This window comes from Leptopilina boulardi, unplaced genomic scaffold (genome assembly GCF_019393585.1).
Source record: "Leptopilina boulardi isolate dan_hultmark-lab unplaced genomic scaffold, ZJU_Lbou_2.1 LbouV2_140, whole genome shotgun sequence".
Taxonomy (NCBI): Eukaryota; Metazoa; Arthropoda; class Insecta; order Hymenoptera; family Figitidae; genus Leptopilina; species Leptopilina boulardi.
In genome coordinates, this window is record NW_026137686.1 from 348,475 (window position 1) to 372,728 (window position 24,254).

Genomic DNA, 24,254 nt, shown 5'->3' on the forward strand with positions numbered 1-24,254 from the left:
TCTTTTATTAGATTATTTCTTGTTTCTATTAGTTCATCTGATTCTTCATATGTATACGAGTTGTTTGTAATGACACCTGTTTTAGAAATCATGCCTTTAACCCTTCGCCAAATATTCGTCATACCCCTATTAAAGTTAAGCCCCTCACAAAAATCAATGAAAGATTTCTTTTTAATTTCGCTTAAGTCCCTTTTTACTTTATTAGAAATTCGTTTAAATTCCCTGATACTATCCTGGGTCTGATTGACAAGATATCTCTTGAGGGCCTCACCCTGCTTTTTATTCAGGACATCACATTCCGTGCTCTACCAGAGAGGCTGCATTTTTCTTTTGCCTTTGTAATCGGCAGGGTAGTATGCACCACGCTCTTGTAGAGCCGACAGAATATTTTAAATCATATATTCCAGAAAGGAGTCTGGTGTCATTTCTTTGCGTAATATATATAAATCTAAAAGAAGTATATCTATTTTTTGTCTAAATAATATCCAATCAACATCACGAGTATTAATTCTGGTAAAATTATTAGTGACATAATTGGGTTTTATAAGATATTTTATCACAATAGGGATATGATTTGACCCAAAGGATGACTCCATATTTTCATAGGTAGTTTTATCACACAGGGATGTAGGTATGAAGAAGAGATCCAGATTATTTTGATATTCTCCACATTTTGGAATAAAGGTAGGATGTTTATCATTAATAGAAATCAAATTACAATTCTCCAGAGCTTCAGAAATCCTATTGCCCTTGGAGTTAGAGTGCAAACTACCCCAATTATAGGAATGAACATTAAAATCGCCACATATAATTCTATTTGTAACATTTCCTGTTGAAGTAAATAAATCTTGCCAAGTTACGATTTTGGGATTTGATATCATAGGTGAATAGTAGTATATTTACACCTAAATACTCCAAATCTTGCAGATCCCCAGGATCAGATAAAATAATCTCTAGTGGCGAAGTTACAATGTTTTTGTTGATGCAAATAGCAACTCCTCCCCCTCTGCCAATTACTATATCTTTCCTATAAATATGAAAGTCATGTACATTGAAATTTTGATTAGGACGAAGCCAAGTTTCCGTTATACAAATGATATGTGGTTGTGTATAGTGAATTAGTTGTTCAAGTTCGAGTTTTTTATTGGAAATGCTATGGGCATTCCAGTTAACAATTTTGATTTCTTTGTGAGCCATTGTGTAAACATTTGTAAAATACCTGTGTTCTTTCCTTTATATTAAATTGCAATTTTATATAAATTTAACTGTCCACAAAAGACGCAATTAAACTGTTATGTTCAGTTGGTTGAAAATTAAACAATTTTCGAATGAATATATCAAAATCCTACCCAAAAATTATTAAGACAAAACAAGATATTTCAAAATAGTGATTATCAAGACGAATCCTCCAATAATCATACATAAACAAAACACAAATGTTATAAAGTTTTGTTTTTTTTCTTTTCTTCCTTCCCTTTTAAAGTTAGAATAAACAACATTTATAGTTCTAAATGAAACAAAAGAGAAAAAATAAAAACGAAAAGCAAGGAAGAAATGTTAAAACAAAATATAAAACACTTTTCCAACTTCCCCCTTCTTCTCCTTTCTCTTATAATGTGATATAATATAATCGGATACGCTTGTAAATCCGATATGAACAATTGCTGCATAGAACTTGCTATCTCTTGATTGAAGGTTTGGATTAAACCTGGACTGAGACAGGATATCCGAATCAAACGTTCGAATTGATTTATTAGATAACGAACTTGAGTTTTGCTTTACCATTTGTGAGTCATGTACATTTCGAACATTAGAATCGTCCTGGGGAATACATCATTCGAAGAGTCCTGAGAGGAATTTGAGTGAATGGATAGATCCATAGGACAAACCTTATTCTTTTGGGTACGTTGCAAAGAAGTATCCATGTCATTCTGGGCATGTGATAGAGACCCAGATGCAACAACTGTTTTATTCTGTGAATTTGTAGTACCTCTCCTGACATTATACTTTTCTTCCGCCTCCATATAACCAACATTAAATTCTACCCTAATCTGACAAATTTCCTTTTCCTTTATATAGATTAGGCAAGAAGAGGAAGACGCGACATGTTCTCCTCTACAATTGCAACAATAACTTTTGTTTATTCTCCTGTCACATTCATCAGTGTAGTGCGATCCTCCACAAAATTTACATCTAAATCCCCTAGATCTATATTGTGATTCTACATGACGATATCTCTGGCACTTATAACACCTTACCGGTTTGGGTACAATAGGTTTCAGTGGGAGTTCAAAAGAAGAAACAATAATATTCTCAGGAAGAGTTGAGCCTGCATAAGACAGCTCAAAAGAATCTAATACCTGATTTCTAAATGATACCCTCCTTTTAATAGTAAGCAAATTATTTAAATCTCTATCACATAATGTTCCTGCAAAATCTAAAGCTGAAATAGTACAGTCCCTGACAACCCCTTTGGACACCTTCAAAGAATTTGGTATATGCACTCTAAATTTTGCCAATTTAATTGCTTCAGAGGTTATAAGGCAGTTTGCATCTTCAAACCTTTCAAAAGTAATTTTAACCCTATTTATTCCATTTCTCTGAATTAGCCTTGGACCATCTGTAACATTTCGTAACATCGGATTTAATTTCCCTACATTTAAATTTTGTGTGATACTATCCATAAACACAATATAAGGCGGTAAATCCATGGGTTCAAATACCGGAGAAATTGGTCAGTTAGGATTTACCCAAACCAACGATTCCTCCGTGATTTCGTTGTTTTCAGTCAATGACTGATCTTCTCGATCAGTTCTTAAAGTCATATTAAAATTAAATTTACTTGCGTGAAGACCTAATTTTGTTATTAGTTTATAATTCTCTGAAAAAAGGGAAAATGTACCTGAAATCGGAGAGTGTGTAATCTGAGACCAGCACCATGACTCTTCTAAAATGTCTGTTCAAGTATTTTTTTCCCGAGCGTGGGGAATTTCCGAAGAATTACAGGAAAATGAGTCAAACGATTTCGTAGGCGTACCCGACTCTGAAATAATCGAGTCCAACTTTTCTTTCATATCCCTGTAAGCATTCAATTTGTTTATTACTTTCAATAAATTACTCTATGGGTTCAATTGAATACAACAATGGTAATTCAAACATATATAACATCCTCCATTAGACCAAGAAACATGAGTTTAATTATCACGCTATTCAATGATTAAATATTACACTTAAGGCATTATTGAAAAATGATCATATCCATACGTAAGCCTTCTTACATTTGTTGAAAAAAAAGATGGTTAATTCATTTTAATTATTTAATTTCTTTAAACAATTAATTCATAATTATTTGTATAATTATTATTTTATTCGTTTATTTCTTTCCCTTATAATTATATTTAATTAGTTAATTAAATCTCTATATAAGAGCTGAGATATATTTGAAAATAAATTCAATATTTCGACGGTCGTTCCTGTGTGATTGTCAACTTTATTTGTTTATTTTTAAACGCAAATATAATATCTGCTATCGACGAACAGAAACAAATGACTCAAATATATCCAAGTATTCTATTAAAAGAATGTTCATAGACGAACTAAATTACCATTCAATTAATATGGAATTATTCTTAGGATGATAGAGAGAGGACTTGCTATTTTTTGTTTTTACTATTTCTATTCATTGTTTATCTTGCTGACCTTCAAAGACAAGTATACGTTCGTTGTGTGCTTAAATTTATAATATTTATCAGCTCCAAAATAACTTTTTCCATTTCCATTTAATTAAAAATCCAAACCAAACCAGATTCTAAATTTATTTAACAATCCTCAGAAATCAAACTATTGTTAAAGGTTTATGATTCCACTTTCACTTTCCTTTATCATTTTTTTCACTTTATTTCACATTTTTCACAGTATTTCCAGAGAACTAGATATTTAAATAGTTGAGTTTTCATCTGGATTTAAAATTTTTAACACAGTTGACCAAAAATAATTCTACTTAATACATTTCCAAGTGTTTGCTTTTGTTTAGGCAGGAGTGACGTATTTAAACGTCCGTATCGGAACCGCGCCAAAATCGAACTCCGGCGAATATGAGGAAAACTAAAAATGGGCACACCTACTAGAGTAAGCCCACTTGTGTGTGTGGCCGTATGGAGGTTATTGTATCATCTAAAATTGTTTTTTGAAAACATTCCCATAGAAAAAAGGGATTTTATTTCTTAATAGCATTCTATTGGTCGAACTTTACCGACAGTGTACGAAAAATATCCGATTATTGCCGAGCATGACCGATTGGGTTTCGTCACGTGATAGTTTTAAGTTCCCGGCGTGGTTTCGTCCTTTCTGTGTGAAAATTATATGTGCTTATAATTTTTGGTGTTAAAAGTGCTATTAAACGTGCTATTAAACGAAAATTATAAATGTAAGTATAAATAAAATATTGGTGCAATATTTACGATTAAAAGAAATTGAATAAAATTTGTATATACATTTGTTAGTATACTATTAATTCAAAATTGCTTGTATGAAAACAGTAAACGACATCCGTTTTATAATCAACAATATATGAAACATTCATTCATCAATAAGTAATTTATATAAATATTTATTATCATAAGCCTCATAAATCACATATAAAGTATAAAAAAATTAAATTCGATTTGAAATTTATCAATGATTTTCTCAATTCTAGAAAATTTTTCTGTTAAACTGTCACATTTTTGAGGTTATCTTCCTATAAAATAAAATTATAAAAAAACTATAAAAATATAAATATATAAAACAAATATATAAATCAGCTTGCAAATATTCTACTTAAGAATGTTAATTTTTCTTAAAATATTATAAACGTTTTTTTATGTTTATTATAGTTTTTGATAGCGGGTGTTTTTCACTGTTAAAATATCGGCCACTGTTCCCTTTACCATTCTTCTTTTTTTTTTATTTCAATGGCCTCTTGTACTCACAAATGACCAGAACTATGATGAATTTCTTAACCAATTTTTTTTAAAAAGTGTTTGCTCATATTATTTAGCTAAAGTTCTATTATTATAAGTTAAATTTCTCATTGACATTTTTTTCAAAGTACGGAACTAAAAAAATGAAGTAAGGAATCTTAATCAAAAATTGGAAAATATAATACATAAAAAAATATGTAAATATTTAATTTGTTAATTTTATATTTCACTTTTATTTAGCAAAATGTTTAACAACGGAGAATATCCTTTTTTGCATGAAGGCGTTGACGATCAGGTAAGCGTCAACAGAAGTTATAACATATGAATTGTCATTCATAGGTTTAATCAATATTAAAATTATGAAGTTGTAAATATAAACAATTAGGCTTATCATGATATTGATGTTACAGTATTTGTTGATACGAGATCTGGACACTGGAGACATTGTAACTCCAATAACTGACGAAATTCAACACAATTTTTTAACGCCAGAGTTATTAATTGACAACTCAGCTTCAAATAACGTACCAGAAATTGTTTTACACAGCGAATCACTTATCAATTTGAACAACAATGTACAAACGAAACAACATTCGCCAACTAATATTCCAGGAGTGATTTCAGAAGAACCTTCAGTACACAATTCATCCTCAAATATTGAAGCAATTAATGTAGAAATTGTACAAAATTTAAATCAGGAAGCAAGCAATTCTTTCCAAGAAGTGAGTTTATTATATATAAATATAAAATATATATTCAATTGTACACATATAAATATAAAATATTGAAAAATGGAAATATTAATTATAAAATTTTTGGATTATTAAAAATGTTAATAATTTACAGAATTTAATGCAATTTTTGGTAAAAAGGAGTGGAGGAAAGACTGTTTTGAGGCATTATGATATAAAAAAACAGTTAAATAAAGAAAGCCGTGGAATATTAGTTCGATTAGTAATAGGTAAAATAAAAGATGATGCATTAAGTAATTTAAAACAAAGCGAAAAGCTCTCTGAATTTCGGTAAGTAATTTATTTTTGAAATGTGTCCTGACGCGGTGAAAGGGACCTTACGGTCAAAAAAATTAATTTTGAGACATCAATACCATTTTATCGATTGAAAGAATTTGAATAGAATGGTATCAATAATAAAAAAATAATTTTTTGGACGGTAAGGTCCCTTTCACCGCGTCAGGACACATATATTTTTAAAAATGTTTATTAAGAAAAAAAAATTTATAAGATTAATTAATACTAATAAAAGAATATGTTATGGCCCTATTACAATAAGTAAACTAAAATTATTATATCGATACTGATTTTGTTTTAAATGCGAATATTAATTATAATATTGCAAACTTTTTCAGAATTTCTCGTGCAACATTTACTGACATTTCTCACAGTATAGAAAAAATCTTTCCGGGAGAAAAAGCCTCGACGTATTACACACCTTATTGGTCAGAGGGAAATGTAGTTGTTCCAACATCAGGTGCTTTATGGGAACATTATAATTACACCAAAGGTGTTTTAAAAGAACAAAATCTTTTGGAGAAGTCAAAATCGAGAAGTCAAAAGGAGGAATCTTGTGTTAATTTAGAACAAGGTCAGTGGAAACCTTTAATTAATATTCATTAATAAATGATTTATCCAAGACTGAGGAATTATTTTTTAAATTATATTGAGCAATTTTCTTTATTGTTTAAAGCATGCATAGCTGCCTTAGATTTTATTAAATGAAATAATTTTTATAGATAAAGAACAAATTAATGCTGCTTTAGAGAGATTAAAAACTTCTTTAAATCTGGAATCGAGGCAAAATGACTGGATATTAACTCATAATGCTAGAAAAATCTTACTTTTAGCAGAAAATTATTCTGTGGCAGAATATTTTAAAACATTTCCTTGTCTTGAGATTGAACAGGGTATTAAACAAGTACGTACTTCAACATCATAAATTATATACAATATGGTGATTATATACTAATGAATGTAATGTCTTTGATAATTTTATTTTTTTACAGTTAGAGCTTGATTTTACGGAAATTTATCCATGCAAAAGTGGTTTGCTCTCCGATAGATGGAACACAATAAAAACTGTTCTTATTAATCAGCTGCAAGAACTTGAGAAGAAGAAAATAAGAGACGTTGATGATAATGCGTACTTAAAACTATTGCCAACATTAAATGGCGGTAAATATAAAAATATTTATAAATTTTTTTTTAATTTAATGCAAAACAATCTTTATTTCGTATAAAAAAATGTTTTATTTAATTGAATGATTTTCATTACTCTAAATGAATATATTGCAGATAAAAAATAATTTTTCAAAATACTTTCAACCATTAAAATACTATTAAAATTATCATTTTTTAGAAGCTCAAGATGCAGTTGATTTGCATTTGCTTTGCTTATTAAGTACCCAGGCCGGGGTTGGAAGAAAGAGAAAAAATTGTTCAGATGAAAACATCGTTCGCAGATGGAGCCCAGCTGAAAGAAGAGAAACATTTATGTGTCACATCGAGGTAAACTTCTTCTAAGTAAACATTCTTTTTTTCCTGTAATTATCAGAAAATCTTAATAAATTATAAATTATATATATTTTTGCAGATTTCGGATGAATTAGAAGAGAAAATTAGAGTCTTAAAATCAAAGTTATGGAATAGAAAAGAAACGTTCCAACCATTATTTATTGTCGTTGGGCCTTTAATTAATATTGAGGAAGCGTATGTTGTTGTTGAAGATCAACAATATAAAACATCTTCGTGCTTGGAAGCCTTAGATTTATGTTTTAAACTATTCTTCTCATTACATTGCCACTATCCGAAAGCATCGCATTCTATGTGGCATTTTTTCCAACTTGTCGGTTATAGTATTGTTACGTTGCCCAATAACCCAATAAAGTCAGTCAAAGAATTACAGGGATTAACGGAAGAAGCTTTGAAGCAGGCTAAATTATTATAATATTGTTCTTCGAATTAAAAACTCACAATATTGGTCTGTTTTGCCTGTAAAACTTTATTTGAAACAAATACAAATCTCATTCGTCATGTTAATATAACCCATTCGGACTTACGAATATTTTCATGCTCTGAACCTGATTGCCAAAGGTCATTTTCCGTAATCGCTTCATTTACTCGGCATCGTTGAAATAAACATGCTTCTAATTACAAAAATTTGTCATTAAATGACAATTTACCTGAACTGCCTCTTTGTTCAGATGCAAATAATATAATCGAGAAAAGTTTTACCGAATTTGACTTTACTGAAAATGATATTTCCGAAACTAGTGATTCTGATTCTGATTCTTTGATCAGTGATAATTTCGATGAAGTAACATCTTTTAACGACGAAATAAATCATTTTCCACAGTTTAACTTAGAAAATACAGAAATAAAGAATAAAGAAACAGTAAGATTTGCAGCAAAGTTATATGAATCGCCTGATATTTCGAGAAAAAGAGTCAATGACATTGTTTTCGATGTTTCCGAATTACTTAATAAAACAATTATTTCAGTCCAGGGAGAAGTATGTAGTCACTTTAAAAAATTAGGTATGACAGATCAAGACATCTCTGAAGTAGAAACGATTTTTAACAAATTTTCAGAACCTTTTCAGCAGTTAAAAACAGAGAAACAAAGATTAGCTCAATTTAAATATTATGATTCCTACATTCCTCCACAAAATTACCAAATAGGCAAAAGAATTGAATATAAGTCAGCACCAACAGGAACTAAACGCAAAGATATTCCAGTAGTAGCCCAATTTATACCAATTCGTCAGGTACTAAAAAAATTCTTTGAATTGCCTGGCATTTTTGATAAAACTATAAAGTATTTAAATATTTTAGACTCTCAAAAGAGTCACTAACATTTATCAAAGTTCTCATTGGAAACAAAAAATTTCTTCCTGCAAGGACAAAATTGTTTTACCACTTGTTATGTTTTTTGACGATTACGAAAACAATAATGCACTTGGCAGCAATAAAGGGATTGCCAAGTGTGGTGCTGTTTATTTAAGTATACCGTGTCTTCCACCAGAATATCAATCCAAACTTCAAAACATTTTTTTGTTTATTCTGTTTAATACATTAGATCGATCACAATTTAGTAATAAAATAATTTTTACAAAAGTTGTTGAAGAATTTAAATTTTTGAGAGAGGAGAGCATTTTGATTAATTTTGAAAATGGTGAAAAAAGAATATACTTTGACTTAGCTTTAATAATAGGTGACAATCTTGGGGTTAATTTAATTTTTGGACTAGTAGAAAGTTTTAAAGCAAAGAAGTTCTGTCGTCTTTGTCTAATTAATTTTGATGATATTAACAAAATATTTAAAGAAAGTGACTACATACTTCGAGATATTTCGAATTATAATTCATCTCTGGAAAATATTAATCCGAAAGAAAGCGGCATAAAGGAAGATTGTGTATTTAATAAAATATCAGGGTTTCATATTACAAGCAATCCAGCAGTTGATGTGCAGCATGATTTAGCTGAAGGTATTTTACGATATGACATCGCGCTTTTACTTAATTATTTTATAAAGGAGAAAAAATTCTTTACATTAGAATATTTAAATACAATACTTCGATCATTTTATTACGGTTCAAAATATAGTATTAATAAACCTCCAGAAATTTTGTAAAGTTATTTAAAGAAAAAATGTATCATTTTGTCAGCAGCGGAGATGTTTAATTTGGCAAAAAATTTGACTATGATTATTGGGCATTCCATAGATGAAAATGATAGTTATTGACAAATATTACTAACAATGAAAGAGATTTTAGGAATTGTATGCAGCACGAAGGTCACTCAGGAAACTTGTCAGATTTTAGAAGTGAAAATAAACGAATACCTTACTTCACTAACGGAAAAATTTCCCAACTGTATGAAACCAAAACATCACTTTTTACTTCACTATCCTTCAATAATGCGTAAGATTGGACCCTTATGGAATATTTGCTGTTTAAGGTTTGAAAGTAAAAATAGAGAAGGAAAACAGATCGCTCATCCAGCAATTTGTCGAGTAAACATTTGCAAAACCATAGCTATTCGGCATCAGTTAATGATGAATTACAGATTTATATGTAAAAATTCTGAGTATCCGCCTTACACTGTCAACCACGTTAAAAAGATTTCAACTCAAAATGTTCCACAAATTGGTAAATTTGTTCATTTATGGCCAAAAAACCTGAGCGAATATTGTTACTCAACAAATTATCTTGAATACCACAACATTGCTATAAAAAAGGATACTGTAATAGTACCATTTTCTGAATTACAGGATCCTCAGTTTCATTTTGTGCATTTTATAATTTTAATTGACAAGGATACTTTCCTTTTAATCACAAAATCAATGGCAGACTGTCATTTTAATCATCACCTTCGTGTTTATAAAATGCATGGCACTGAATTTCACTGGGAAATATTAACCAAAAATGACATTGACACTGCTAGCTCTTCATACTACAACAAATTAGCTGACGGAAATTTTTATATTGCCAAGAATTGGATGTAGTATTGTTGTATTGAAATAATTAGTTTTAAGAAATTCTTGTGTTAATAAATATTCTGTCTAATTAGGCACAACAAAAAATTGTGAACGTCTTATTAATTATTATTTTAATCTTCTAATATTTTTAAAGTTCATTAAATTTGAATTTAAATTAATTTAATTAATGTAATTTAACGCTTAAATTACTTTAAATTTTTAATAAATTTATATTTTAAGTATAATTTTGACTTAAACATATGTGTATTAAATGTATAGTTTGCAAATAATGAGAAATGACTCTTGAACATTTTATTCAATATTTAGATTTCACAAATTAGTTTAATTTAAATAATAATTAAATAAATTAATAATTCAAATATTAAATCAAATGCACAATTTCATATAAAAAAATTATTTTGAAATGTGTGTTTGGTGACTAATTTTACTTCAATTTTACAGGCCTCGGATATTTCAACTGTTTGGACTTTTTTCAACTTATTTTCAAATCATGCGACTTTTTCGAATATTTTTCCTAAACATTGCAACGAAATAACACTTTTTTGGTATAAAATTCAAATTACTTTGTATAGTGTAAATTAGTGTAATTAGATTTTTTTTACAAAAAAGTAATTATAGATTTATAAAAAGTGTAACTCTATAGTGTAAAAAACAATTGTAGTCAAATATTTTAAAATTTATTTTTGATTAATTTCTCTAAAATAATAACATTTTTTTAATTAATAATTTAAAACTTTTTAAATAACTAATTTTGTGATTTATAAAAAATATTTTATTTATTTTAAGTGTTTCTTTGAAATTTCTAAAAATCAAATATTGAAAAACTTTAATAAAGAATTGATTTTTCATTAAAATTTTTCAATATTTGATTTTCAGAAAGTTTAATGAAAAATAAAACTAAATAATAGTTTCAAAAAAAGTATATATAAAAAAATTATTGTAAAAAAGTAATTCTTAGAATTTTGTTCATCATATTTATTTAAAATTGAATTACTTTTAATATTTTCAATTACATATTTCTGAGAATTCAAGTATATATCTTTAAAAAATAATGAAGTAATTTTTTTAAAAATCTAAATTTTTTGAATTATTGTTAAAATTTGGAAAAAAACGACTGTTTTCCAAATGTTAAATTGAAAGTATTTAAAAAATTAAATAGTTTTTTACATTGTTCAAAATATTTTGTTTGAAATTCAATTATTTTTGAAAAATAATGATTATTATTTTCGAAAAGAGCAAATTAAAAATTTGAAAAATGTGCTTTAAGTAAATTATTTTATTTTTAACGAATTGAATTTAGAAATTAGTGAATAGTGAAGGAAATACAAAATGAGATTTACTGACAAAAACCAAATGACTTTTTCGGCTTTTATAAAATCTTTATTCTACTAAAGCGACTTTTTGCGCCTTGAAATCGATTCGAGGCATGATTTTATTTAATTAAAAAAAATATTTTTAATTAATACTTTAAACAGTATTAAATATTCCATAAACGCATTAAGTTAATTTTAATGTACTTTATAAATTCCGAAAATCAATTTTTATTTAAGCATGATTTTAAAATAAAATTCTAAAAAGGAGAAAACATATTTTAAATGATAAGAAATATTTAATTTTAAGAGTTTAATTTCATTTGAATATTACGTTTTTTTATTAATAATTTATATTTTAACTAATAAATTTAAATAAATTTTAAATAATGTATTAGATTTATATAGGTATAATTTGAAAATTTGATATATTTATTGAATATTAAACTGTTTCGGCTTTTTTATTTTAAATATTTGTAGAAATTCTCTCACAAGCGGTAATCATTTTTGTTGTTCAGTATATAAAGAAGTTTCTTTTTCTCTCAATCTCAATAATTCTCAATAATGTATATCAACATAAAAAGAACAATTAAACATTTTTTTATAATTTGCAATCGCATTAGCAGGATTTTATCGAGCCGTAGTAGCTCTAACTATCCTTGCCCCATGAGCCCATATTTCAGTTTTTTCTAAATTTTTAGGAACGACTTGAATTAATTTGAAAATAAATACGATATTCGTATTCAGCAGGAAATTCCACTCAGGAAAACACTCACGTAAATAAATATTCGGAAGCATTAATATAGAAAACAATGTGATAAACACTACGTTGACATTTTAGCAAAATAGACTTTTTACAAAAATAAACTCCTGACTTCGCAATTTGTGACAGATTGTCTTCTAATTTTTACTATCATCTATTGGTGTTAAGACGCAAATATACGATAAATGACGCGAATTTTGAGCAAGCCGTCTAAACATAACAGCAACTAACTATTCTTACCCCTTAACTATCCTTGCCCTATCTTCCCCTATATAATATAATTAATGTGTGTGAATATATTAATAACTGAAAAGGAATTATGAAATTTACAAAAACTATGGCAAAAATCCATTCCAAGTAAAAATAAAATTACTATAGTGTTTTATATATATACATATTATGTATATATATACATAATATGTTTACTGTGATATTTAAAGGTGCACTGTGGAACATCTAATATCGACTATGGTAAAATTCAGTAGTTTTTTTGCTACTACTGTAGAGGGCTTTCTAACTTTTGTCGATATTCCCAAAACACTATAGTAATTTTATTTTCACTTGAAATGGATTTTTGCCATAGTTTTTGTGAATTTCATAGTTCTTTTTTAGTTATTAATATATTTATTTAGCTCGTTTCAACAATACACCAAATTCAGTTTCCTATTTTTTTAATTAAAATTTGCTACTTTTTAGAAACATAAATCTATAATTATTATATTACTCTTTCCAAATTTAGAATACTCACTCAATATAATATTTAAATAGTAATTTTCACAAAGGTAACGATATATCCTCGTTTACTATTCGCTTTTTGTAAAACTCAATATTATAATATCAAATTTTCCTAAACTAAAGTTTCTCCGTGTAAAGTCGTTAAATATAAAATATTATTTATATCAGATTTTAAAATAGCTTTTTTATTTATAAGACTAGTTTTATTTAATGATTTTAATGAAGTTTGTCGCCACAAATGACCACAACAATGACAAACATGTGATTAACCATTATCTATCCCTATAAAAAACAGACGGCTAACTTTATCCTAATCATTTAATAACAGTTCCTGTTTATTTTTTCTAAGGTCACGCTCGTGTTTTAATTTTTCGGGATTTTGTCTTGCACGGTAGCGAGATATTCTATTAATTGTTTGTTCTCTTTGTTTTATTTCAATATTTTTGCGTTCTATTCTTTTCTAACTCTAAATTTCTTATTTATTTTTAATTTATTTTCAATATTTTTTAAAGATTACGGAGCTGGCCGTTATCCGTTTCAGGTGAATCGATTGACATGATACTTTACAGAAGATGTTCATCTTTAAAAAAATGGTACTTGAAAAGCAGTTTCTTATACCATCAGTAGGCACAATAGATTTTAGAATTGGAAAATGTAATAAAACATTATTCGTAAGAATATTAAATAAGTGTGAACGCATTGATTTTATACGAAATTGTAGCTCACAAGGATCTTTCCCAAGAGCTATGAATTTTGCAAACGCGATTGCAAAAACTCCGCAATCTATTAAATTGGTTTGTCTCTGTACAGACGGAAATACTATTTGTGAAGAATAGGGGAAAAGAATAGAAAGACAACGAGTCTGAAATGGATTAAGATTATTATAACGACTGTCATAAATTCGCAATTGATGATTAACATGGTGAATGCAACACCAATGTCCAACTTCATTTTCAGTATGTGTTACGTTATTACTACCTTCACGAAATATCAGTTGCAAATGCCCCTGCGTCGGTAAAATAGATTTAACTTCTTTTTAAAGATCTAGGATGAATAATTGAAAAATAAATTTATTGGTGTATAATTTGAATTTTGTTCCACTATGTAATGAAACTTGTTTATACACACGTCATCAATATAAAAGTTACTACCTAAAACGCAGAAAAAACGTAATGCTTTATTTTCCTCTATTTCATGATCTACTTTATCACAAATAGTTTCAATCAGAGATTCAGTTTTATCAAGTAATGACCTATTTTCATAAACAAGAAAAACTACAATATTTTTTTGTCTACATTTGTTATTTACATACATACATACATACATACATTTGTTATTTCTAAATCATTCCTTTCTTCATGAGTGCGTTTTCTTTGTAGTTTACTTGTAGAATAAATATTTTTTGGATGACCACGACAATTTCTTTTAACCGGTTTAGATATGTCAGTTAATGAACTACTTTGCACAATAGATGCAATTAGCGGCGGAGATTGTATGTCGATCGAACTTGACAACTGTTGTTCAATATTAATGTTCGGTTTTTTAATACTTTCTTTCTCGAGCAACTGTTTCTTAGTTCTAAATCGTTGCTTTTTTTCTCGGTCATGAGTGCGTTTTCTTTCTAGTTTACATGTAGGAAAAATATTTTTCGAACGACTGCGAAAATTTTTTTTAGCCGTTTCAGATATGTCAATTAAGGAACCACTTTAAACAAGAGATGCAACTAACGGCGGAGATTGTATGCCGTTCGAATTGGATAATTGTTTTTTAATATTGATATTCGGTTTTTTAATACTGTCATTTTCGAGCAAACGTTTCTTACTTCTAAATCGTTCTTTTTTGTCTTTTTCGTGGTAGCGTTTTCTTACTGTTTTACATGTAGGAAAAATATTTTTCTGACGACCACGAAAACAACTTTTAGTCCTTTCATATATGTCGATTGATTTACTTTGCACATGATTTGTAATTAGAGGCGAAGGAACTTGCCTTGTCGTTGGAACTTGCCAAACAATTTTTGAGGCGCACATTCTGCTTTTTAGTCAGTAAAATTTTTGTACGATTAATTTAGGGAAAATTTTATCCAAAATGTATTTTCTATAACAAGTGCGTCAAAAACTCGAATAAAGTGCCGTTTTTCTCGCACTAGTGCGAGAAAAGAGGGGGAATTATGTTTTTAATCATAGTTCACTGTTCCGTAGCGATTCTTTGAAAAGGTCTGCCAACTTAACATGAACAATTATTACTATGTATGTAGCCAGACATGGTAATTTCACGCATGTGTGACTGCGGTGTGAACAAGCAAGTAAACACTGACAGGCTTGGTACTAACCTCAAAGTTAACATAAAATTTTACGAAAATCATATCTTTTTTGTAAATGTAAGTAAATTTAATTAATATTTTGAGTTTGGCTCTTTCAGTCGGAGGGCTTGGCCGCCCGAGCCCCCTGACCGGGTCTCGACCCCTGGGACCCGTCGGGGGGCAAGCCCCCCACGCGATTTACGAGGGATCTCTCTTTGACACTGGTTCTGTATTTATCTCGTTTCTATTAAATTGGTTTGTCTCTGTACAAGTGGAAATACTATTTCTAGGGAATGGGGGAAAACATTTGATAGACACTGAATCTGAGATAAGTTCAGATCATTATATTTTGTAATCCAAGCCACTTCTATTTTAAATCATGTAGGGCGATTGGTTAAAAATTGAAAATAATTGTTGTATGACTTTTATTGTCCTTTAGGACAAGTAAAGAGACTCGTACTATTTGATAATAATATGAGTTAATAATATTGAAGATAATATTTGTACTTTCAACACAGTACAGCTACTTTAAAGATATTTAATCATAATTTCATCATTTATTTATGATTTTTTACTTTAAAGTTTAAAAGTAATCAAAAAAATTATATGCGTAGTCTTATAACATTTTACACTATTTTTTATTCCTTTCAAATTCTATTTGAAGTTTCTAAATATAAAAGATAAATTTTTTTAATAGGTTCTTTCCAATTCGCACTGCATAATTCGAAACAAAAGTATAATTATAAAAATGTATTTTTTTAAAGGATGACTTATTTATAATTATAATTTTTATATTTTTTAAGTGGTTGATCTATTTTTTATACTCGAAGTTGACGGAATTTTTGTACTTTTTAAAAAAACCTTTAATATCTAGATAACCACACATTTTTAATTAATGATACTTGTAAAACGGATGCAGTTCTATCTCCGCTCTGATTAATCATAAAGAGAAGAATAAAAAAATTTAGAAATTGCGTCCTCAACTACATATAAGTTGACTTTATTCAAAATTTAAAAACGGAAAAATTCTATGACCATTTTAGTAGTAAAAATAAAAAATTTCACATTTTTTTCTGTAAAAAATGGGTAAAAATGAAAAAAAAACAACTTTCCTTTATTTAGAATATAAATTTGTAAAGCGGCAAATAAAAATTAATTCTACAAATATACGCATATTCTTTATCACTGCAATAGTGTCAAATGTCATCAAGAGAAAAATATTTGTATGTTTTTAAATTTACTTCTCATAATTCCAAAAAAAAATTTACATCTAAATATTAAAAATTTTCTGAAAAAAATTATCTATTCTTGAGTGTCAAAAAGTAGGATAACCCCATTAGAATTATTGTTAAAAACTCAACAAATGTTTATGATTTTCCTTATTTAAAATGTTTTATAAACAATTCTCATTTCGTTTTTTATACAGAATTAAAATTTTTTGTTTACAATTCGCATTTAGTTTTTTATACACAATTAAATTTTTTTTTAACAATTCGCAATTAGCGTTATTGTAAAGGAAATATTTTTATTATGGCTTAATCATAAAAAATATATTGTAACATATATTTTTTATTTTATTCGACAATTTATTTTTATTCTTAATTATGCAAATCGCAGGTTATATGACATTGACCAATTCAATGTTTTTTTAAATATCAAGCGCAACTTGAAGTTGACTGATAATTGAAAAGCAAACACTGAATTTCGTTTCAAAGAAATTTTGACTTTTCCGTCAGATAATTTCATGCCGGAGTAAATGCTACACTCTATGGTGTTCGAAAATCGTATTGGCCTCTTGACGGACGGAATACTGTTCGTCATGTATAAAGAAAATGCGTTACATGCTTTAGAACAAAGCCACGTAATCTTGATTATATTATGAGTAATTTACCAGAAACTCGAGTAATATTTACACGACCCTTTCTTAACGTGGGCGTAGATTATTGTGGTCCCTTTTTTACAAAAGAACATCGCCACCGAAATCGCACAAAATTAAAAACTTATGTATCGTTTTTTGTTTCTTTAGCGACAAAAGCAGTGCATTTGGAATTAGCCAATGACCTGTCAACAGAAGCTTTTCTTGCTTCTTTAAAAAGATTTTTTGCTCGTCGTGGACTGGCTTCCTCTATGCACTCAGATAACGATAAAAATTTTATAGGGGCTAGTAGAGAGATCAAAGAACTTTTCCAAAAAATCAAGGGAATCGAAAATGATGAAAAAATTCAATCCTATCTTTTAAAAAATGAGGTTAAGTGGTATTTTATACCACCAAGAGCTCCACACTTCGCGGGATTGTGGGAAGCAGGAGTTAAATCTTGTAAAACTCATTTTATTCGAGTAGCAGGTAATAATTTATTGACTTATTTGCAGCTTTATACCTACGTGGTAGAAATAGAGGCACTATTGAACTCACGACCTTTGACTCCCCTCTCCTCCGATCCAAACGATTTTTTACTTCTAACTCCAGGACATTTCCTTACGGGTAACTCTTTGACCAGCTTACCACAGAAAGACTTGACGGCTATTCCACCCAATCGTCTAAATTGTTGACAGTTGGCACAACGCATGCGACACCACTTCTGGGAGAGGTGGTATAAAGAGTATTTAAACGAGTAAACAACAAGGAAGAAATGGAAAATAGATACTAATCAAGCAGACGTGGCAATTGGTCACCTTGTGATAGTAAAAAAAGGAAATTTACCTCCAATGACTTGGAAACTAGCACGCATAATCAACATACATCCTGGTGAAGACGGCATGATTCGCACAGTCACAATCAAGACTGCAAGCAGTACTTTTAAACGCCCTATAAAAAAGCTCTGCCTCCTGCCAATAGAATAATAATTTTGAATTAAGGCAGTTCAAGGGGACCGGTATGTTACGTCGTAACAATTTTTGTAACATTGTAATAAATTTTAAATAATAATTGATAAAAATTTAATTTAGTAAGAGTTTGAATAAATTCAAGTATTATTTTTCCAGCGTATTGTATTTATTATACTACAGAAAATGTGTTTAAGATATAGTCAAATTCATATTTTTGTTAGAAAGTATAGATAATAAAAGCAAAATCTTGGTTAAAAATAATATTTCACAAAGCAACAAAATTTCTGTAGATAATAAAATTTATTACTAAAATAACTAAATAAGTCTATAGAACTCGGTACGGTACGTACGCCTGCAGAGGATTAGGGCGTTCGCACAAGAAAAGACGGAGCAGTGTACAGGATGTGTTTCAAATGAGTAAGAAAAGGAAAGAGCGATATTCCTGTCTTTTTCTATCTTATTTGAAACACATCCTGTACACTGCTCCGTCTTTTCTTGTGCGAACAGCCTTAGGATTCTATATTTTATTGCTCGGACCCAACCTTGGACCTTGTCGGATTAACTAAGCAATTAAGGCAAAAAGTGTCGATGAATTTTTCTTGTAATTTTAGCCTTTTCTAAAACTTTTCCCAACGTTGCCAAATTTTATATTTTTACCGGCGTTGACATATTTTGTAAAACTTCGTTTTAAAGAGAAAAACTTGTAGCAGAATCAATCTAGCGCTCGTACTGACTAGACGTGACGCTACTTATAAATTTGTACTCGTCCCAAACTAATATAGCTTAAATAAAAACATTTGTTTATTGATTATTCTCCTTATATTAATAATAATTGTGTTTTATTTCAATGCACCCAACAACACTCTAAGCAAAATTGGCCTTGATATTTTAAAAAGACATTTAAATGATTTTAAAAAACTTTTATAAAACAACATTTTAAGTGTTGGTTTTCTATAACGAACACATTAAAAAGAGAACTTTAAAGTAAATGCATTTTTAAAGTAACAAACAAATTTATTATATGAGGTTCCGCTCTCATGTTTTTATTCCTAAAAATTTTTTGTACAATTGATAAAAGTGGAATTTTTGGTTCTTTTAAATTAAATTTCATTTTCTTAACCCTTTAACGCCCAGCGGTTTCGATCGAAACCACTTTTGACTTCAAACCTTCATAACTTTCACAAAAATTGGAATATTTTCGGTTTCCAAATACCCAACACCTACAAATTTATCCTACTTTGTGAAAAAAAATTATATTGCAATAAAAAATTAACATTTTTTTAATTATTACACTAATGAAAAAAGAAATTTTGTGGCAAGATTTACAAAAAAACCAGAAAATCAAAAATTTAATAAAGTTAAGCTAATGAAAATGACTACTCGGGGGTTTTTGGGGTCGCTGATTACGAATCTGCAGTTAGTTTTTCAAAATTCAAAATGGCGGATCCAATATGGGGGACAAATTTTTTCAAATTGATCAGATTCATTTAAAACTTTTTACTCGGGGGTTTTCGGGGTCGCTGATTACGAATCAGCAGTTAGTTTTTTAAAATTCAAAATGGCGGATCCAATATGGCGGACAAATTTTTAAAACTTGTTGGATTTTTATAAAAATATGTTTCTGTGGGTCTGTAATTTGCCTACTTATTTGTAGTTACCGAGATCAACCACGAGGAGGTTACAGAACTTTGATCTCATTTTTTTTGGTATTTTTTATATTTTTGTATTTTTTTTGTTGGTTTTCTGAGTTTTTTTTTGTGTTTTTAAATTTTTTTGTTTTTTTGGGTTTTTAAATTTTTTTTGTTTACTTACTTTTGTTTATTATTCTGAATGAAACGTGGAAAAGCAAGGACTAAGGGAAACTTTTGTTTACTATTTGGAATGAAATAAGGCAAAGCAAGGACTAAGGAAGAGCGGAACATTGCATTTAGTACAAGTTACTTTAGTCCTAGCAACTTTGCCTTTCATGCTGTAAAATTTACATCGTCGGCTGCTAGAATCCTTTTTTGGCAAATGCTTATTTTCAGTTGTCCTAACCTCTTCTGAAACCTTTAATCTTTTGTTATGGATTGTAATAGGGCGTCCGATTTTTGCGCAAGAAGAAAAGTTACCAATCAACTGTTTTGCCAAATTTAGGTGAAACTGAAGTTGATTCAACGAGTTATTTTTTCTATGAGTTTTACACAGAATATGTGCATTTACTACTGCTAAATCAATAACAAAATACTATATTCTGTGCCACCATTTTTTTGACCTTTTACCTACAACGTAACGTTCTTTTAGCTGATTAAAGCGATCTACACCTCCCATATATTTGTTATAATCTGCAATCGCTTCTGAACATGAAATGTTACTTCTAGAGCCGTCTCTATTTTTCCTTTTTACTTCAGTGACAGATGCAGGATCATGTGCTGTGCTCAAAACTGTAACAGGCTTAGAGTCCATCCACTTTATGGCTGCAACACATCCCTGCGTTCGATATTCAAATTCCTCTCTAACCATCTTTTTCTTTTCTTTCATGATGTCCGGTAAGCCTACTCGATTTGTCCTAACAGTACCAACAGCAAAAATTTTCTTGGCTTTCAACTCTTTTATTAATTTAACAGACGTAAAAAAATTGTCGAAAGCAACTAAGACCCAGAGTTTCGCAATTGCTCGGTCAAATGAAGGACAACACGTTCTCCCAATGTGTCACATGAAAAATCAATTGAACTTGACTTATCCGTGTAGATATCAATTGTTAAGACGTAACCAGTCTTCGAATCACATAGACACCAAACTTTATAGCCTCGTTTTATAGGCTTCATTGACATGTATTGCTTCAGGGATGAACGCCCTTTGAATGGTATTATAGATTCGTCGACTGACAAAGTATTGGAATGTTGATAACATTTTTTTATGTTTTTATTAATCTCATTAATGAGAGGTCTAACTTTATGCAACTTGTAGAAGTCTGGATGTCCATTAGGTACCGCGGTATTATTGAAATTCAGGTGAATGTTTGACGTAATTTCCAAAAAGCGATTGCGAGTCTGCTACTGCTGGTACTCTTAGAAATGGATCCGTGCTCCAATAATCCCTCACAGACGGTAGGCGATGAATGCCCATGACGATATGCAGTCCAATCCATGCTTTCAATTCATCAGCACTTATATCTTTCCACCTTATGTCCTCACTTGATGATGCCTTGGCCTTAGCATACATATTAGTCTCGAGAACTATCGAGTCCATCATGTTTTTAGAAAATAAATTTAAAAAATATTTACTTTCTGGAGAACCCGGAGCAAACTGCAAATGGACTTCTACGTCCCTTTCGAAATTGTCATTTTCTTTTATAAAAGAGGTTTTATTTTGGGACCACTGGACGCTCACAATATCAATAATTTCATCATCGTCGGAATCAACAGAACTACTTGAATCAGAATGTGATTCACTAACATCTATATTTTCAACATCGTCCTCATCTGATGTTTCACCATCACCATCATGTTCAGAATCTTCCGGATTATCAGGGAGTGAAAAAAAATTTTCAGAATCTTTTTTCGACCGAAGTGAATAGCAAAACCCTTTTTGATTCATAATTATGTTGAAAATTATGACATACAAGAGGGGGAAAAAATGTTTTACAACGAAACTAGTGACAATAATGATTGTCACTATTGCTGATAATCGAAATAACAAATTTCTAAAGCAGAAACGAGAAAATCGGAAAAACAAACGCCTAACGCATAAACGAGATCAAAGTGAAAGCTTTATCGAAAAAGTCGAAAAAACAAATGCCTAACGCACAAGCGAACTGAAAGTGAATTATCTGATGAAAATCAGAACAACAAATGCCTAACGCATAAGCGAACTGAAAGTAAATTCTCTGATGAAAATCAGAAAAACAAATGCCTAACGCATAAACGAGATCAAGGTGAAATGTTTGTCGAAAATCAAAAAAGTCGAAAAAAACAAATGCCTAACGAATAAGTGAACTGATAGTGAATTCTGTGATGAAAATCAGAAAAACAAATGCCTAAAGCATAAGCGAACTGAAAGTGAATTCTCTTATTAAAATCAGAAAAACAAACGCCTAACGCATAAACGAGATTTGGTGAATTGTTTATCGCAAATCGAGAAAATCGGGAAAACAAATGCCTAACGCATAAACGTGATCAAGGTGAAATGTTTGTCTCAAATCGAGAAAATCGGAACTAAAAATTTCTAACGGATATATATAGCAAATAAAGTAGAATAATTTGTTCTGCATTTTGTACATGACATTCTGAACTTTGAAAATCTGATTTCAGATTCATAATGAGCGACCCCGAAAACCCCCGAATAACAAGTTTCAAAAGAATCAGACCAATTTGAAAAATTTGTCCGCCATATTGGATCCGCCATTTTGAATTTTGAAAAACTAACTGCAGATTCGTAATCAGCGACCCCAAAAACCCCCGAGTAACAAGTTTCAAATCAATCCGACCAATTTGAAAAAATTTGTCCGCCATATTGGATCCGCCATTTTGAATTTTGAAAAAGTAACTACAGATTCGTAATAAGCGACCTAAAAAACCAAGGAGTAGAAACATTTATTTAAATTTGCTAAAAAGATTGTTGAAAAATGAATTTTCTCTTAAAAAATAGCAATTTTTACACTTAGTTAATTTATAATTCTTTATAATTTTGCTTGCTACAATTATTATTTTTGTTTCACTTCACAATGTTTACGATATAGTGGAAAAAATGTTTTATGGATACTGCTTCAAAAACTTTGAATCTAGAGAGGAAAGTTGCTAAAAGAAAATGTGGAAAAATAAGTTAAAACTGGGCCGCAAAAAATTAATGAGTAAAGTAACACATCGAAAATAATTTTAAATTTTTGTTACCTTATATGTTATAGAACCCAAATGATACATACAAAATAATATAACTAACTCCAATCATCAAAATTTAATGAAAAAAATAAAAATTCTTTTTACGCTAAGTGGAAATAAATGGTAGGAAATAAAAAAAAAATTTAGTTGATTTTAATTTTATGTTACTTAGATGTTATTCTAATAAGTATCTAAGTCAGAAAAAGATATATATTCGAATTGTATTAAAAAGATTTTCTTCTATTTGCCATTGCTTCATCCACTATAAATTCAATTTTTTGTATTTTTTTATGTTAAAAATTTCGTAACTTTTATATTGTAGCCTCAATTGAAAAGTATTGGAGAGAAAAAATGTGTCAATTTAGGAGTATTTTCAGGGAAAAATAGTAGAAAATTAAAAAAAAGAAAATTTTAAAAATTTAAATTTTTTACAAAATTCAAAATTTGAATAACTTTTTTGTTTTACTCTCTATCGAAAAGTATTAAAGAAAAAAAAAGTTTAATTTTTGGAGTATTTTAAAGAAAAATTAAAAAAAAATTTCAAATTTTAGAAAAATTGAATTTTTTGAAAATTTAAAATTTGAATAATTTTTAAATTTTTGGGCGGATTTGTCTGTCCAACGAACTCAGGCTTCATTTAAGATTCTTCATTCTTTAAGATTTGTTCAAATTATCATGGGGACAAAAAGTGTCTACAGACAGGTTTTCAAAACATATTTTTTTGGCATCAGGAGGTCTCAAAACGTGGAGATTCACTGGAATTAGAAAAAAGTCAAAATCGACCAAAACGAATACCTTCTCATTTATGATGAGAATGTAAAAAAAATATCTGCAATTGCATTTCCGATTCTTTTGAGATTTTTTTTTCTTTTAGTACTAATTGAAACTAGCCTTCTATACCAATATTATGCAATAACCAAATTTTGTGCATAAAAAAATTATTCAATAATCGATGTTTTATCTTCAAAATACATATATAATTATTAATA

General features: G+C 29.1%; 4 protein-coding genes across 5 annotated transcripts in view; 3 read left to right on the top strand and 1 right to left on the bottom strand.

Moving 5' to 3' along the window:
- The window catches only part of LOC127291539 (uncharacterized protein DDB_G0284459-like), a 309,035-nt gene that overhangs the window by 165,696 nt on the left and 119,085 nt on the right, over window positions 1-24,254 (top strand). The gene's annotated exons all lie outside the window — the stretch shown is intronic.
- The window catches only part of LOC127291546 (bromodomain and WD repeat-containing DDB_G0285837-like), a 237,677-nt gene that overhangs the window by 124,088 nt on the left and 89,335 nt on the right, over window positions 1-24,254 (top strand). The window lies entirely within an intron of this gene.
- LOC127291548 (uridine diphosphate glucose pyrophosphatase NUDT14-like) overlaps window positions 1-24,254 on the bottom strand; it is a 98,401-nt gene that overhangs the window by 28,841 nt on the left and 45,306 nt on the right. The window contains exon 2 of one of the 2 annotated variants that reach the window (XM_051320737.1): window positions 2,946-3,078. The exons of the other annotated variant lie outside the window; for it this stretch is intronic. Coding sequence (XP_051176694.1) covers window positions 2,961-3,078 — 118 coding nt within the window. The 3' untranslated portion in view covers window positions 2,946-2,960. Of the gene's footprint in view, window positions 1-2,945; window positions 3,079-24,254 lie in introns of those variants that run through there. 2 annotated transcript variants of the gene reach the window in all.
- Window positions 5,093-10,558, top strand: LOC127291542 (uncharacterized). Its single transcript, XM_051320724.1, has 7 exons — window positions 5,093-5,683; window positions 5,808-5,983; window positions 6,328-6,563; window positions 6,712-6,893; window positions 6,982-7,150; window positions 7,335-7,483; window positions 7,569-10,558. The coding sequence occupies exons 1-7, from the start codon at window positions 5,354-5,356 to the stop codon at window positions 7,920-7,922; spliced, it is 1,596 nt and encodes a 531-aa protein (XP_051176681.1). The 5' UTR covers window positions 5,093-5,353; the 3' UTR covers window positions 7,923-10,558.